This window comes from Lineus longissimus, chromosome 7 (assembly GCF_910592395.1).
Source record: "Lineus longissimus chromosome 7, tnLinLong1.2, whole genome shotgun sequence".
Lineage (NCBI taxonomy): Eukaryota > Metazoa > Nemertea > Pilidiophora > Heteronemertea > Lineidae > Lineus > Lineus longissimus.
In genome coordinates this window covers 32,250-48,387 of record NC_088314.1, presented here as the reverse complement: position 1 = coordinate 48,387, position 16,138 = coordinate 32,250, and the positions used below count along the sequence as shown (strand labels likewise).

At 40.4% G+C, this 16,138-nt stretch overlaps 3 protein-coding genes across 3 annotated transcripts in view; 2 read left to right on the top strand and 1 right to left on the bottom strand.

Annotated features, from left to right (window-relative positions):
- Nucleotides 1-546: 546 nt before the first annotated feature.
- On the top strand, nt 547-6,189 carry LOC135491502 (kelch domain-containing protein 8A-like). The gene is made up of 6 exons (XM_064777408.1): nt 547-635; nt 1,626-2,018; nt 2,666-2,830; nt 3,071-3,274; nt 3,485-3,577; nt 4,373-6,189. The coding sequence occupies exons 2-6, from the start codon at nt 1,637-1,639 to the stop codon at nt 4,561-4,563; spliced, it is 1,035 nt and encodes a 344-aa protein (XP_064633478.1). The 5' UTR covers nt 547-635; nt 1,626-1,636; the 3' UTR covers nt 4,564-6,189.
- Nucleotides 6,190-6,937: 748 nt separating this feature from the next.
- On the bottom strand, nt 6,938-16,033 carry LOC135491500 (protein-serine O-palmitoleoyltransferase porcupine-like). The gene is made up of 12 exons (XM_064777405.1): nt 15,871-16,033; nt 14,644-14,959; nt 13,665-13,887; nt 13,185-13,416; nt 12,801-12,907; nt 12,196-12,324; nt 10,943-11,043; nt 10,613-10,689; nt 10,023-10,086; nt 9,520-9,605; nt 9,185-9,289; nt 6,938-8,759 (listed from the first exon to the last, which is right to left on the bottom strand). The coding sequence occupies exons 2-12, from the start codon at nt 14,888-14,890 to the stop codon at nt 8,661-8,663; spliced, it is 1,470 nt and encodes a 489-aa protein (XP_064633475.1). The 5' UTR covers nt 14,891-14,959; nt 15,871-16,033; the 3' UTR covers nt 6,938-8,660.
- The window catches only part of LOC135491504 (uncharacterized), a 30,563-nt gene continuing 27,251 nt past the window's right edge, over nt 12,827-16,138 (top strand). Inside the window, exon 1 of the mRNA XM_064777411.1 lies at nt 12,827-12,928. The gene's annotated coding sequence lies outside the window, so the exon portion shown is untranslated. The remainder of the gene's footprint in view (nt 12,929-16,138) is intronic.

Below are 16,138 nucleotides of genomic sequence, written 5' to 3'. Positions count from 1 at the left end.
AAAACTCAAAATGTCTTGTATGTGTCAGTAAAAAATGTCTTTTTGAAATGATAATGCAGTTGATATAAGTTGCCTGTTTATGCAAAAAATTGCACTAATTGCCTCTAATAAGACTTCTCTAACTATGCACCAATGTCTACGTAATGGGATACGCCACCTTCCAAGGCTACGTGCTGATTGGTTCGTAGGAATTTGTTAGACCGGTTATTCTAAAATGTGAGTCGGAAATAGCCGGAATCAGCCGGAATAGCGAACATGTAGTGCCAGACCGCTTCACTCTTGTCGCCTGCCGCGAATCATGTAGCCTTGCGCAAATAGAGCAATCAAAATTGCATAACATTGCTCAAATTTGTAAATTCTTGGAGTTGGATTATTAGTTTTTAAACATTTTGATATTTTCTATTGAGCAATGTGAGTCGGAAATAGCCGGAATCAGTCGGAATAGCGAACTTAGTTCCATTTTGACCGCTACACTCTTGTCGCCTGCTGCGAATCATGCCTTGCGGGTTCGCTCTCCGGATTTCCCCAGCAGTGCAATGTACGTGTTCGGAGGTCAAGGTCAGGAGCGCGCTACTTCAGTCACCGCCGACAGATGACGTTGTAACTCAACAAAAATTTTCTCCATTTCCACACAGGTGTGTCCTCTTTTTACTTTTTACTTTTTACAATTATTTCCGCTCTGTCAAAGCAATGGTTGCATGAGTAGTCTGAAAATTTTAGAGGTTATCCGTCATTCCGTGTATCATTAAAATCTGAGGCCCAGATAAAATATCTGTAGCCTAACATGTTTTTTTTATAAACACGAGCCCTCTAACCATCCCATGCTAGAATCTGTGCCAAACTGCTATGCCCTGTGCGTGGTGTGGGCTGCTGCTGCTCGTGTTCTTGTGTGTGTTGTGTGTATTGTGTGTAGATAAGATTATTTAGACGCTGACAGTTAGGCCTATGTACTGTTGATTGGGTCGATTTAGGTTTGATGTAGAGTAGATTAATTACACGAGAGGAAAATGGTTAAGACTTAAGTGAATAGAGTAGACGCATTCGACCAAGACGAACCAGTGCCAAAAAAATCAAATGCACACACTCAGAACACAACACGTCAGAAAGCCTGAGCCAACTTTAGACAATGCCTAGAGACATGGCGATCCTTTGTTCAAGGTGAAACGCATGACTCATTGACTGGTCAGTGCCAAAACAAACTTCTTCGAATTCATCTATTGCGATAAGAATAGGCCTAGCAATAGCATGCTGTACTGGAGAAATTTGAAATGAATTAGGAATACAAAAAAAATTAAGACAAAAATTGACAACGAATGCCGTGGCATCCTACCACTCACTGTAGGCCTACCAGCAATTTATCTCTAGCTTTCTTATGATGGCAGATCAAAGATTTCAACATAAATAAAAATAAAACTAATCAGGCCAAAGTAATCTATGATATCTGTCCTTTGCCTCTACAATGAACTGACGCGGGTTATGTCCGGTAGCTGTATCATGTATAGTTCTTCAATTCAGTTGTGTTTGCCCTATATGTCAGGCTTTAGAGTATCATTGTATAGCATATGATACCTCTCCTATGCTTTTGTCTTTAACAATCTTTTCTACTTGAGTGTTTTATTCTTCAGGATATTTACACATGATCATGGCTGAAGGAACAGACAGAAGCTATAAATGGGAGAAGTTGCGTGAGATGCCGTCAAAAAGAGTATTCTCAACTGCAGTAACAGTGGACGGCAAGATCTACATTCTGGGTGGATGTGACCATACCGGCATCCCCATGGATCTATTCGAAATGTACAACACTAAAAACAACCGGTGGCAATGTCTTGCTAAGTGTCCAGTCCCAAGAGCTGGCTCAGCAATGGCAGTCATTGAGAAAAATATTTATGCCGTTGGCGGTGTCGGCACGAAGCAACAGCCATTGCCAAATGTGGATCTGTTCAATACGGAGACAAAAACCTGGAGGTCACTCCCTGATTTATCAACTGGTTTGATCGGAGTGTCCACCGTGGTCAGAGGTGAGAAAGTACAAGTTGTGGTTGTGGGGGAGGGGAGGACACATACGTGTTACAGATATCGGGTGCTCAACTAATTTCCTCGGATGATAATGATAGACCAACCATTCGGCAAACCAAGGTCGGGGCATAGCCACAATGCTCAATAGACTTATGGTCTTGATGACTTAGCAAGTCAAACTTGTACTTGCTGCCCTCGGGGCATAGCCACAATGCTCGATAGACTTATGGTCTTGATGACTTAGCAAGTCAAACTTGTACTTGCTGCCCTCGGGGCATAGCCACGATGCTCGATAGACTTATGGTCTTGATGACTTAGCAAGTCATACTTGTACTTGCTGCCCTCGGGGCATAGCCACGATGCTCGATAGACTTATGGTCTTGATGACTTAGCAAGTCATACTTGTACTTGCTGCCCTCGGGGCATAGCCACGATGCTCGATAGACTTATGGTCTTGATGACTTAGCAAGTCATACTTGTACTTGCTGCCCTCGGGGCATAGCCACAATGCTTGATAGGCTTATGGTCTTGATGACTTAGCAAGTCATACTTGTACTTGATGCCCATGTTGCCGTATCTGTAGAAGATTGGTGACAATTCTCCCTACAAATGATGAATTGAAGATTGACTGCTCATTTTTGTGTTTCAGATGGTCAAATCCTTGCTGTTGGTGGCATGAAGACAAACACTGATTGTTCTGATGGCTTCATGGTGTTTGATCCAGAAAAGGAAGTTTGGATCAGTAAGAAGCCAATGAACCGTGCCAGATATGCTACAGGGTGCTTCATTGTCAAGGAAAAGTTGTACGTCTTAGGTGAGCGACCTCAGCAGGTTCCTATTGAAAGATGATACAGTTGGTCTCGGGTATTTTTACTTCTCTTCAGCTCTCCTTTGGGCCGGAGCCTTCCAAACTTGTGCAGTCCCATCCTACTTTTCGTATAATCAAGCATGAAATATGGCAGTCAGTGATCGGGCTCTTTGTTAATGCAACTGTATATAATCATACTGTTGACATTGAGTGACATCCTCCACAGATTCTGTTCTCTGATTTCAGGTGGTCGATTTGGTCGGGATCCAGTAACAGCAGTGGAAGTTTATGATTTTGAAACCAATGAGTGGAGGACTTTACCCGATATCCCATCAAAGCGAGTTTTTCCTATGTACACAGCAACAGATACACATATCTTCAGTATCGGAGGTCTGATCAGTAAGGAAGAGGGATTCTCAGGAGCTTGTGAAGTTTTTGACATTGAAAAAGGTCAGTTGCTAGATATATAAAGTGCAGTGTGTCACTGTGTTGTTGTTGGAACTCTGGTGTCATAGAAGGACTTTCTTTGTAGTTCAATGAACTTGGCCTTCTTTTCTGGGTGAACATTGTCATTGGCTGTGACAATTTGCAAACGGTAAACGTGATAAAAACATGTTCAACACAGAACAAATTATTGAAAAACTTTTTCTTTTCTTGCAGAGGAATGGACAGTGTCGCCTAATATGCCAACCGCTCGTGGTGATGGTGCCATTGGAGTGATCAATGGGAAAATGATTGTGGCAGGAGGACTAGGTAAATGTGTAAAAATCTCCATCTCGTTCCCTCAATCTAAAGAAGTCTGAATATATGATGTCTTAGCTCAAGTCTCTTTAGCGAAGCTTCATTCTCACTGTCGAAAAGCAATTGAGACGCACGACTCGTATGAACTTGGAAGAACAAACTGAAACCTTTGCTGAAGACTGCTTTGTACAAGTCTGGTGTCTCGGCCATGTGTTCAAGTTCAGTTTTAATCTGTGAGTGCCTTTTGTCTTATGTTATTGTCATTAAAAGACAAGGGAGAAGGATGATAATGTCCTTGTGACCACTCTCATCAGTCTTTTAGACAGGCAGGATGAAGGGAGAAGGATGATAATGTCCTTGTGACCACTCTCATCAGTCTTTTAGACAGGTAGGATGAAGGGAGAAGGATGATAATGTCCTTGTGACCACTCTCATCTGTCTTTTAGACAGGCAGGATGAAGGGAGAAGGATGATAATGTCCTTGTGACCACTCTCATCAGTCTTTTAGACAGGTAGGATGAAGGGAGAAGGATGGTAATGTCCTTGTGACCACTCTCATCTGTCTTTTAGACAGGTAGGATGAAGGGAGAAGGATGATAATGTCCTTGTGACCACTCTCATCAGTCTTTTAGACAGGTAGGATGAAGGGGGAAGGATAATAATGTCCTTGTGACCACTCTCATCAGTCTTTTAGACAGGTAGGATGAAGGGGGAAGGATAATAATGTCCTTGTGACCACTCTCATCAGTCTTTTAGACAGGTAGGATGCAGTTCAAAACTTCTAATTTCTTCTCCTGCATCTTTCAGGTAACCAAGGAGTACCACAGAAGAAGGTCGAAGGTTTTGATGTGACGAATGGCTGCTGGTCATCATTAGAGGACATCCCTAACACACATTGTTCATGTGCTTATTTGATGTACAATAAGAAGTTATACATTGTTGGAGGACTGTCTGTGAAAGGACCAAGTGGAACCTTAGAGGCATTAGGCAGCTGTTAGGAGGTCTTGTCTTACATGTAAACAATACCAACTTTGTATCCAGGTTTAAGTTTTCTTTAATCTTAAGTGAGAGTTGCTGCATTTGTGAAAGCTCTGATAGGAGAATAGCTTATAGTCTCAGAAGATAGCATTAAAAATTGTTCAAAATACATGCCACAACCGAGGTTGAATGACATAATAAACACAATTTTGACGTCACACTGTGTAAATGGCGGCCTCCGTGGACCAGTGTGTTTTTTCTTTGGAATGGTCAGTCAAAGATAAATGATCCCATTGTAGCCATCATGTGAGCTGGTATCGGCTCAGAAGTTTCTTGGTGGTTCAAGATGCCCACTGTGATTAGAGCAAGCCAGAGCTGCAGATGTACTTACTCTTTTTAACTTTAATAACCTGGAATCTGTTTTGTATGTTATATAGGAATAGAACATTGTTTATCTAATGCCAAATTAGTTACTGGATTCATATTAATGCAGCTCTTACATATACTCGTCAGATCAACAGAGTATTAAATATTTTCAAGGGATTCATGTATATGTCTTTAGTTGTTGCTGAGAGCTGCTTTGTTTCAGAAATGTCTTCTTCCCTATACACTGTCTGTAAGGTTTACTATGGGGATCATATTTTTGTGTCAAATTCTTTATTGCATTTTACAATGAAATAACCAAGGCCTTGTTTGCTTTTGGTTGAGGTGCTGATTTGTGTTTCAGTTATGTTGGAGATTGTCGGCATTCTTTATAGATTTATTTGATTTTAACATGATTTCTACTCTTATGAATTCTGCCATTTCAAGTTAACTTGAGATTATTTAACCGTCTGTTACATTGTGTTTTATGAACAAAGTCCACGGATCCACTGTCTTACTGATATAGATGTCTAAACCATGGCAAGTGTGACAAGTGACTCTACTTTTCCTCTGGTTCAAATAATTTTATGGGTGAACTTTGTACAGATTTGCTCAGTGCTTCCTTCGAATTTGTTCATCACCATTCTTCTGTTACTTCTCAGAGATACATTGTACTTCTTTCTAGTTTCACACATTTTATGTTCTCATTCATCACATTTGATGAATTGAGTTATGAAGATATTCTCTTTCCTGTGAGAGCATTCTTCAGTATGTTTTCCTTGGTGTAGAATGTTGACAGTCTAATTCGGAATGATTCATGATACTGCTGGTCAATGTGCAATTGTCTTACCAGTCAATATTGTAAACAATCGTAGTCCTTTTCAGTTATTGTAGAAAACTGTGAAGTACACTGAATGTCAGATTTCTCCAGCTTATGATATGATGTTTTGTCTGCATCGTTTGGGGCTCTGGAGCACAAACTACAGATTGGATTTCTTTGAAGTTGGGTTTTATTGCTCATGATCCCATGATTCCTCACAATCAGGATTTTCTCATTTCAGTGACCATTGTGACGAAATGATTTTGCTGTACATATTCGTGTGCATTGACTTCGGACATTTTCCGTTCTGTGCAGTTTATTTTTCTCAGCCAATGTGTACGAAATGTTGAGGCGATTATTTTTGTGTCCATGTATCTACTCATGTACCAATGTAGTTCCGGTCTGAGCCCAAAGGTGGCGGACAAAACATTGATGAAGTAAAGATTATTGGTTGAACACATTACACTGTCTTCACAAGCTTCTTTCATTTTTGTGTACTTGGAACTGTTTGCCATATTCCTCTACGTACATCATGTTTGTTTAAATGAATGGGTATAGACTATGGGCTTTTGCTTTGAACATCATCGTATGGTAGTAAAACTTTCATTTGTTTGACTTGCAAAAACCAGCTCCTCACAAACAACAGACATGTCTTCCCAGTGCCACTTCCAAATCAAAGTCTGTTGGTGATATCATAATGTCTTGACAGCTAGTTCAGTCAAGTTCAATATGCACAAGTTTTACCAAAATGCACAACTGACTAGGCTGTTGTACTGTACATATGAGCAGGTAGTCGTTTGTAACAGGTCCTGCACATTGGGTTTGATGAAATGCGACGCCTGGTTTATAGCTCGCCTCTAGGGAGCTTTATACGATACCGTCGTCGTACAATACCGTCCGTCGTGGTTGGGCTTGCCAATCGTCTTCAACAAAATATCACATAGGCCTAATATTGACTTCCTGTTCTGTAGACATACTTTTTCAAAATGCGCCAAGCCACACAAAGACTAGAATCTACACTGCTAAGATTGATTGCGGGCTCGGATTTATCCAGAAAACTTACATTTTGGCAATCTTCTTCAAAAGGCTGAAATCGCCAAGCACTGATTAATAAGCCAAATTTTGAAATTTTGCCTCAAAATATTGAAAAATAAATAACACAGTTAGTTATTCTGTAAGTTATTTTATTTCATATAAAATTTGGTAAAAGCACTTATATAATTTTTTGACTTTTTTAATACATTTTAGTCTTGAGAACTCAACACTACAATTGGTTAACATAAAACAACTGTTACCATGGTTACAAACAATAGCGAATCTCTCCAGCACAGATATTGAGTCGTGGTTCCTGCTGGAGGCAGACTGTTGGACAGTATCAGTCGGTTCATGCATGGAGGTATTGATACCTCCATGGTTCATGTGTGCCCACAACTCTGTGTAAATGTTTGCTCCAACATACAAGTACCAAGTTCTATACAAATAAAAAATACCCCCAAAATACATAGGGTATATGTTTTGATTTCTCTCAAAATGAACTGCATAATTGGTAATAAGACCACCACTTCACATCTTGCGATAAGTATTGAATCAGCTGATGAGCTAGGAGCTAGAACTGTCAGCTTTCACTTTAACATCATTACCATTTAGAAGGAGGACAGCTCCTGTCCAAATTGTCCTCCATTTTTCGTGTGAAATATGTACGAGTGTTAATTCATTGAACATTATATTAAAAACTGAAATTACTGCAAAGGGTTAAGACAAGAAACACACAAGATTGTTTGCAGGAGAATAAACAAAACATGAAATATGTCTAAAGTGTATTGTTAAAGTTGAAGTATAATATGAGACATCAGAGCTGATAGAATGGATTCCGATGAAAGGTTGAGACAAGACTTTAGAGCTGTTAGAATAGCAAGACACAAACTCACCATTTACTAGCATACTAGGGAGCTTCATAGCCTAGTGGTTAACACTGCTGGCTCAACACAAAAGGGCCCGGGTTCGATCGCAGGATTGTATTTCTGGATGAACCGGCGTGGCTCTCAAGGAACTAAAATTCCTGGCTCTTTACAGTCCTTCGAATGAGACTTAAAATCGAGGTTCCTTTTATCTGGTGTCTGTGCCAGGGCAGGCCAAAGACCCCACCAAGAGAGAAACAAGAGTAGCTTGTGGGGACTAAACCTCTCACCGAAGTCGGATTCACTAGGCCAATAAACCCACTTGGCGTATAATTGTAGTGGCACGCTTATACATTCATCCCGCCTTGAAAAAAACTGGTTTTGATTTTGAAAGGCCCAAGAGCACAACAAACCTTTCTTGCTGAACACCACACAGACAATCCAAATGCTTATTTCATTAGGACTAGAAAGACAACATAAGTCGGAAAGGCTCGCTTTTAACACACTCGTTTGGACAGATTTTACAGTGGGGGCCCTCATTCGTTTGAGAATTCACGTTAAAACACAAGGAATCAACAAACAAGCAGCACCCATTTGCAATGTACACACTGGTACAAACCACCATTCAAGAAAGCACGTTCAGAGAGTTGATGGCACACGACTGCCCACTTTGCCTAGGAAGTATCTTTCTATTGTTTACAATCAATCATTTTGAGATTGGAGAAGACCATCTGAAATCATTTTACTGATCTCGTTGGCCAGATAGTGGTTGTCCACATTACACACCATGCGTGACAAAGTAGACCATGTGATCCATTTCATATATCAACGCCAATACCACAACAATTGTCCATCAGATTATGCATGTGTCCTTATGAATAGCCCCACACTCATGGAAGAACAAATTGAATGTTTCGGCTAGAAATTAGAAAAGACAGGGCAGAAAAGACTTCCTTTGTTGGAGCTGAGTAGAGTAAAGTACACTTTCTCCTTTGTCGCCCATAGCATAAGATTCCTCCAAGTCTCCTGTGATCCTTCATATGAGCAGGTAGAACATGTAGCATGCCACGGCCACCCAATGACTTGTGTAGCCCAAGTTGGCCCATTTGGATAAGGTGTGTTCCATTGTATAACCCTGAAATAGGAAGAGTGAATGAATTGGGCAAAGAACTTGAAAACTTGATTATTTTTTGTTTTTAAGCCTTTATTTGGTTATAAGTGGCCACTGAAGGCAACTTAAGATTTTCATTTCACCAGAACTATACATCCTACTGCCATGGGCCACTTCCTGGGAAACTGTTGAGTTCGAACCTTCTTCTGTTTCACAAACAAGCTTTTCTGAACTCCTCTTAGGGCCTCATGAAATCTCTATGATCTCTAAAAGTGTTGTCAATGTGTGGTGCGTTAAGTCGGCTTGGAGTGACACATGTTGCTCCAGATTTGGGGGGCTCTAACCCATCAGCTGACCAAGTGAAATTCTCATCAGATTATCAATTGTCCGATTTGTATTATCAAACCAATCATCTCGGCCAAGTTTCATCTCAGTTGAAGAGAACTTACCTTCTCTTGCTGTGAACTGCTGTCAAACATCAACCCCAGGTAGGCCAGGTGGAACACAGCCAAGAGACCAAAGGCTAGGTTGGCGAGGGCCACATAAAGACTGCCCTGAAACAATACCACCACTCTTTAAAATGACTGCTCCACTACCTACCTATTACCATATCGAAACAAGGTTGGTGCCGGGTGATCACGTGCAAGATCTTTCGATTAACACAATGTTTGAAAACAATACCACAATGCCACCAAAATAGGCTAGTGCTTTTTTATAAGAAGCATCTTATGTTTCTAGTTTCTAGCACGGAGAAGACAAAATTTCAGTGAACAGGAAAACTTACTGCTTTATGTTTGTGACCACACTCCGGTTTACACTTTTTTGCTAGTATACAGCCACTGAAGATTTCAGATAGTCGCTTTCTTAACACTGCAAAAATACAAAACATGATACATCACTAGAGTATGAAGCAAAATGCAAGGTCAACCTCCATCATGATGCAGAGATGACCTTAAAGTGAAGAGCCGGGCACGTTAGTGTGGGGCAGTCCAGAGGGAAATGAAAATGAGATGTATGACATTTACCGCTCTCATTCATTTCTCCTTGTACAGGGAACACCTCCATGCTTGGCACTATGAGATATATGACATCGTTAACCGCTCTCATTCATTTCTCCTTGTACAGGAACACCTCCATGCTTGGCACTATGAGATATATGACATCATTAACTGGTCTCAATCATTTCCCCCTTGTACAGGGAACACCTCCATGCCTGCCCCTAGGAGTCATTTCAATCTTCATCTGACCAACAATAACATTAGTTGACTGCGATAGTACAGTACTCACCATATTCAACATAAGAATAAAATCCTAAAGAAAATAAGACAGCTGCCAGTTGGAAGTTGAGACCCTGAAATCACAAACAGGATACATTGAACAAATTGGTCACATACATGACCTCTCAAAAGCTCTTATTTCATTTGGATTTTGTTTAAAGGTCCAATAGCAGCAGGACTAGACAAAACTCCAAATCAACTGAGTTTATCATAAATCTCAAACATATATAAGATCCAAATGATGTAAGAAGTAAATTGTTGGTGACTTGTTACAGCGAGGAACAGCACTTGACAGAGTTGAGAAACTTCACACATATGACGTATGTCTGTCACAGATAACAACAAACAATTCCATAAGAACTCAATGTCCAACACCAACATCATAACTGAAAACCTGAATGAGTGAATGTTGTGCTACTCAACATTTCCCCTTCACATTGATCTTGATGAGTGAATTGTTCAAAGCAAATCACCTACTTGATCAAGCTTACTGTCTTCCTGTCAAAGAGCCAAGAAGGGACAAAAGGCTTGCTCAGTCCCATGTTTATAAATGCAAATGGATCAATTCTAACTGGTTGTGAATGAACTTGGTTGACTTACATGTAATAATGCACTAGCAGCATATGTGAATATGACAGCGACAAATGTCCCCAATCTCCTAGTTGTCTTAAAGATGTCTGAAACATGACAAGAACATGAATCACATGTCTGTTAGAGGTGCAGAAGAAAGCTAAAACATTGAGTTGAGAGCAAGGACATAAGAGCCCTTGAAAGAGAATTAAAATGAATACATGTCATGATATCCAAGTCTCCCCTAATGCACTGCATCTAACAGGAGACGTGGGCTCATATTGGCACCATGACCGCTGAGGCAGGTCTAAAGGCTCTAGCTGGCACCATGTCAAACAGAGAGAAAACTATCCAACGTACATGTTTTTAACCAGTAGTGCATAGGAAGATTCCAGTTGGTCACCACTTCTACCAATGATCGAGGCATTTCTATATGGAACGGGCGAGCTACAGAAATATCCCTACAAAGAGATGGCAATCACAACATTATTTCCAATGATAAGATGTGGCATTACTCCTTCAAAAACCATTTTAAACATGAATTAAATTCACTAGGCTCTCTGACAATTTCCTTGGTAACATTTTCTCCAGAATGAACTGTAACTCACTGACAGTGTAACTGCAGTTCTAAATATTGTCTGCCACACTGAAAGTGAACTGTAACTCACTGACAGTGCAACTGCAATTCTAAATACTGTCTGCCACACTGAAAGTGAACTGTAACTCACTGACAGTGTAACTGCAGTTCTAAATACTGTCTGCCACACTGAAAGTGAACTGTAACTCACTGACAGTGTAACTGCAATTCTAAATACTGTCTGCCACACTGAAAGTGAACTGTAACTCACTGACAGTGTAACTGCAGTTCTAAATATTGTCTGCCACACTGAAAGTGAACTGTAACTCACTGACAGTGTAACTGCAGTTCTAAATACTGTCTGCCACACTGAAAGTGAACTGTAACTCACTGACAGTGTAACTGCAGTTCTAAATACTGTCTGCCACACTGAAAGTGAACTGTAACTCACTGACAGTGTAACTGCAATTCTAAATACTGTCTGCCACACTGAAAGTGAACTGTAACTCACTGACAGTGTAACTGCAATTCTAAATACTGTCTGCCACACTGAAAGTGAACTGTAACTCACTGACAGTGTAACTGCAATTCTAAATACTGTCTGCCACACTGAAAGTGAACTGTAACTCACTGACAGTGCAACTGCAATTCTAAATACTGTCTGCCACACTGAAAGTGAACTGTAACTCACTGACAGTGTAACTGCAGTTCTAAATACTGTCTGCCACACTGAAAGTGAACTGTAACTCACTGACAGTGTAACTGCAATTCTAAATACTGTCTGCCACACTGAAAGTGAACTGTAACTCACTGACAGTGTAACTGCAATTCTAAATACTGTCTGCCACACTGAAAGTGAACTGTAACTCACTGACAGTGTAACTGCAATTCTAAATACTGTCTGCCACACTGAAAATGAACTGTAACTCACTGACAGTGTAACTGCAGTTCTAAATACTGTCTGCCACACTGAAAGTGAAAGGCACAAGCCAAATACTCCAATCAACGAATGTGACCCAAATTAAATTTTTTTTACCATTTCACTTCACCATTGGACACCCGGGAAGCTCCTAAGCCTGCACTTGTTATTGTTAATTCAGAGAGGAAGCTGACAAAGTAATGGCTGAAGCGAAATGACTGTGCGTCCCGGTAGGCAAGGAACCATCTGGAACAAGAAATGACACCAAACATGAGGCCAAGATTCTACACACAGCCAATGAGAGACAATCATTGAATGAAGAAAATATCAAACGGTAGGCTATTTTATAGTGATTCCAAGGAAGGGTATTCGTTCGCAAGTTAGTTTAGGGTACTCACATTTATAGCTTACTACTTTTTCTTAAAGCCAAGTCCAGGAAGCTCCGGCAATCATACAGGCAGTTTTGAAGATGAACTCTGGTGAACTAGTGTTCAATTGTTTGTTTTGAAATTTTGAGAAAACGTGGCAATACAGAGTCACTGAATGAATGCATGATCTAGCTGCTTCTAACCATTGAACAAGACACACACACACAAGATACCCCGCTTATGTGCTGAAGGAGTGTCCCATTGCAAATAGGTTTCTGCTCAATGTAACACACTTGGCAAGTGTTCTTGCATTGGTAAGATGTCCCATTTGATTTGATGTCTCCATGTACCTACTTCCAGGATCCCTCGATGATGACCCAGTGCACCAGGCAGGTTGAGATGATCACACACGACATCGCCCACAGGAAACTGCCCACCATTTTAGCCACCCAGTAAAACGTCTGAAACATGAAGACAAGATGGTGAGTACATACCATTGAAATGTTCAAAGCTTATAAATGTTTCATACTGTTGAGTGCTCCAAGGTTAATCTGAAACATGGTGCACAAGCACTTATTAAGCCACCTATATTTCCATTCAATCCGATTTGCAGGAATTTAGTAAGTAGAAATTTACAGCAACACAATTAAATAGGCCAACAGTAAGTTCTGAAACATCTGGAACACGAAGACAAAAGATTAAAAATCTAGAATCTAAGATCCCTTTACAATAAGTTACCATTTTTCTCTCCCTGAGCTGAAGTATTGTCATGTAGTCAAGGAAACTGATCCAGGGCCCAAAGATCACTGTTCCTACATTGAAGGCATAACCCATGAACTCTGAGATTCCTGGCGCCTTGAGTAGTAAGCCACTGTCCATGTCAAAGCCCACCGATATCACCTTCATAGCTAGCACCATTTGGGCACCACGGATTCGGTGCCACTCAGTTGTATCCACAACAAATATTTCACTGAAATTACATGTAAAACAGTTCAGCAAAACTGACAATCAATATACCAAATACCTGTCTTATTTTAACCGGACAAATCCAATATAACCAATGGTGCAATCTGCTGGTGGATGTTGGTTTGCATTGAATTCCACGAGTTCTACTGTCAAGCATAAAAGTCAAAACTCGCAGGTTTTACAAAGAAGTTTCAAACCAGAAATAGTCTGATCACATAATGAGAGGAGATCCAGCTGAGCTGAGATCCTTACCATATTACTAAGTAAGAGACAACCACCACAGCTGTTGATAATCCACAATAGCCTGGTAACTTAGCTTTGCCCAGGATCAGCAAGATATATGAAATGAAAGCAAGAGCGATGACGAAGACGATGTGTTCTTGGAAAAATAGATGCAGCAGAAGTAGACCCATGAAAGCTGAGCTCAAATGGATTAACTGGCGTGGAAGGAACGAGAGACCAGTCACTTCAAAACCTGAAAAGAAAACGGTGGGACTTGATGCACTGCAATGCAAGATAATTTTACAGGCTGGTTGAGGACTAATTAAAACATGAACGATCTTGTTGACACACAACTATTTCTAACAGTGAATAATTTTCAAAATATCCCATCATTATCATGTTGCAGGTAAAAAACTACATGTGAAATGATTCATATCTCTTCATAGTGATTCTTAATTAAGGCCTAGTTGACAAGTCCATTTCATTACGCTCGCTCAAGATCCTAAGTGGAAGGCTTTCCAAATCAAAATCAATGTGTGACAGATCTTAGAAGTCTTTAGTCTTTAGTGTAGAGGGAGAAGGGAGAGGATTTCTTTGGTTTGGAGGAAGAAATTACAGTGTTTCCTTGGTTTAGAGGAAGAAGGGACAGACATTCTTTGGCTTTGAGGAAGAAATGATATGTTTATTCAGTTCTGAGGAACAAATGACACTATTTCTTTGGTTTAGAGGAAGAAGAGACAGCCTTTCTTTGGTTTTGATGAAGTTTCATTTTTGGGCCACCAGACCAAAAACACAGTTACCACCAGACCATTAAAACAGACCACCAGACTATTTTCTCTGAAGCTGTGAATGGTTTTTCTATCAAAAAATGTTTGACCACCAGACCATTAGTTTTGAAGAAAACTTCAACCTCAACAAAATCTGAGCTTACCACCTGACCAAAGAAAAATTGAGTGGAGAACACTTGATCTGATCCAATGCAACACGCATAACAGTTAACTATACTTACCTTCTCCCACGGTGTGACTGATGAATTTACAAAGCAAACACAGAACAACACTGGGTACCACATGGACAGATGCTTGTTGTAAAGTTGGCAGAATACATTTATCCAAAAGCTCAGGCAATGAGATTCGTGTGTAAATCGGTATTTCATCAACGCCCTCATTTAGAAGATGGTCGATATCACCTCCCTCATCTCCGAAATAGCCACCAGGAAATTCACTGCCCATCTCAGTGTATATGTCCTCTGCCATGTTGATCTAATAACGACATCAGCTCAATGATCCAGGTAAACAACTCGCCATGGAAAATGATACTGAAATCTGATGAAAAAACAGAGACAACATGAATATAAATGCCATATTCCCTTTAGAAAAAGCCTAAAATGAGTGACAATAGAATAACTATGATGTTCCTGCTTCTTTGATTCGACGAAAATCCTTTAAAAAACAACTGATGTGGTCTATGGTACAGTGGACTTTTAGCTGAACTTGAATCAACCTTTTTGAAGAAGTTTGTCTAGGCAATAACCAGTCATGGGTTTCACATGGAACAAAGGTTACAGTGGCCTCTGGCATTGTCTGAAGTTTGCTCAGGACTTCCGATGTGTTTTGAGCGCATTTGTTTTGTTTGGGCTTTGTCAAAATGGCCCAATGCAATCGACTACATCATATCCGATCGAGGATTGTAATGTAAATTTTAACGATAGACCTTACAGTGTGTACTGGTACTTGTGCGCATGATTGAGCATTATTTGTGTCAACATGTGTAGCTTGGGTGGAGCTAAAATGTAGACGAAAATTTCGGCTACGCCTTGGTTTTGGTCTACATTAGCTCTACCCTCACGGTTTTGGTGAGACATCCATTGATCCAACACCTCCAGTTCGGTATAAATTCCTTAAACATATATGGCATGGCCTAAAAACTTATTAACACACGAACAAACAAGTCCGAAAACACAGAGAAAACAAAGGGTTATCCTTAACAGTGTCCACCAGGTTTAAACGCAAGCTTAAAGTCAAAATTTTATTTTGATGACTTTATACCCGACTATAAACCTGGTGGACGCTGGTAACCGGTGTTGCACACTGTTTACGATGACCGAAAACAAACACTGACTTGACTGATAGTAGTAGGCCTACAAGTACTGTAACTGAGTGATAGCAAAACACTTTCAGTAAACTACTGCCATTTTCATCACAAAATCATAGACAAATTTTACAGCAACATTTACCAGTCAAATCTTTGTGTCAAAGGCTCTGAGATGAAGTCTAAAACTTTGTGATCAGAACAAAAGATAACGCAATATTGGCCAGAATTTGTCGGGAAAATGCAACATTCCCACACAGTACCGCCATAATGACAACTGTCAGTCTCACCGGTGGCCGCGAGGAGGCGCTTATCAACAGTCTCCGCCATTCACTCATTACAGAGACTGGTACTTGACGGCATTTCACTCGTCATGATAGCCTCGATCCGCCACGCTGTACATCGAGGTGCTA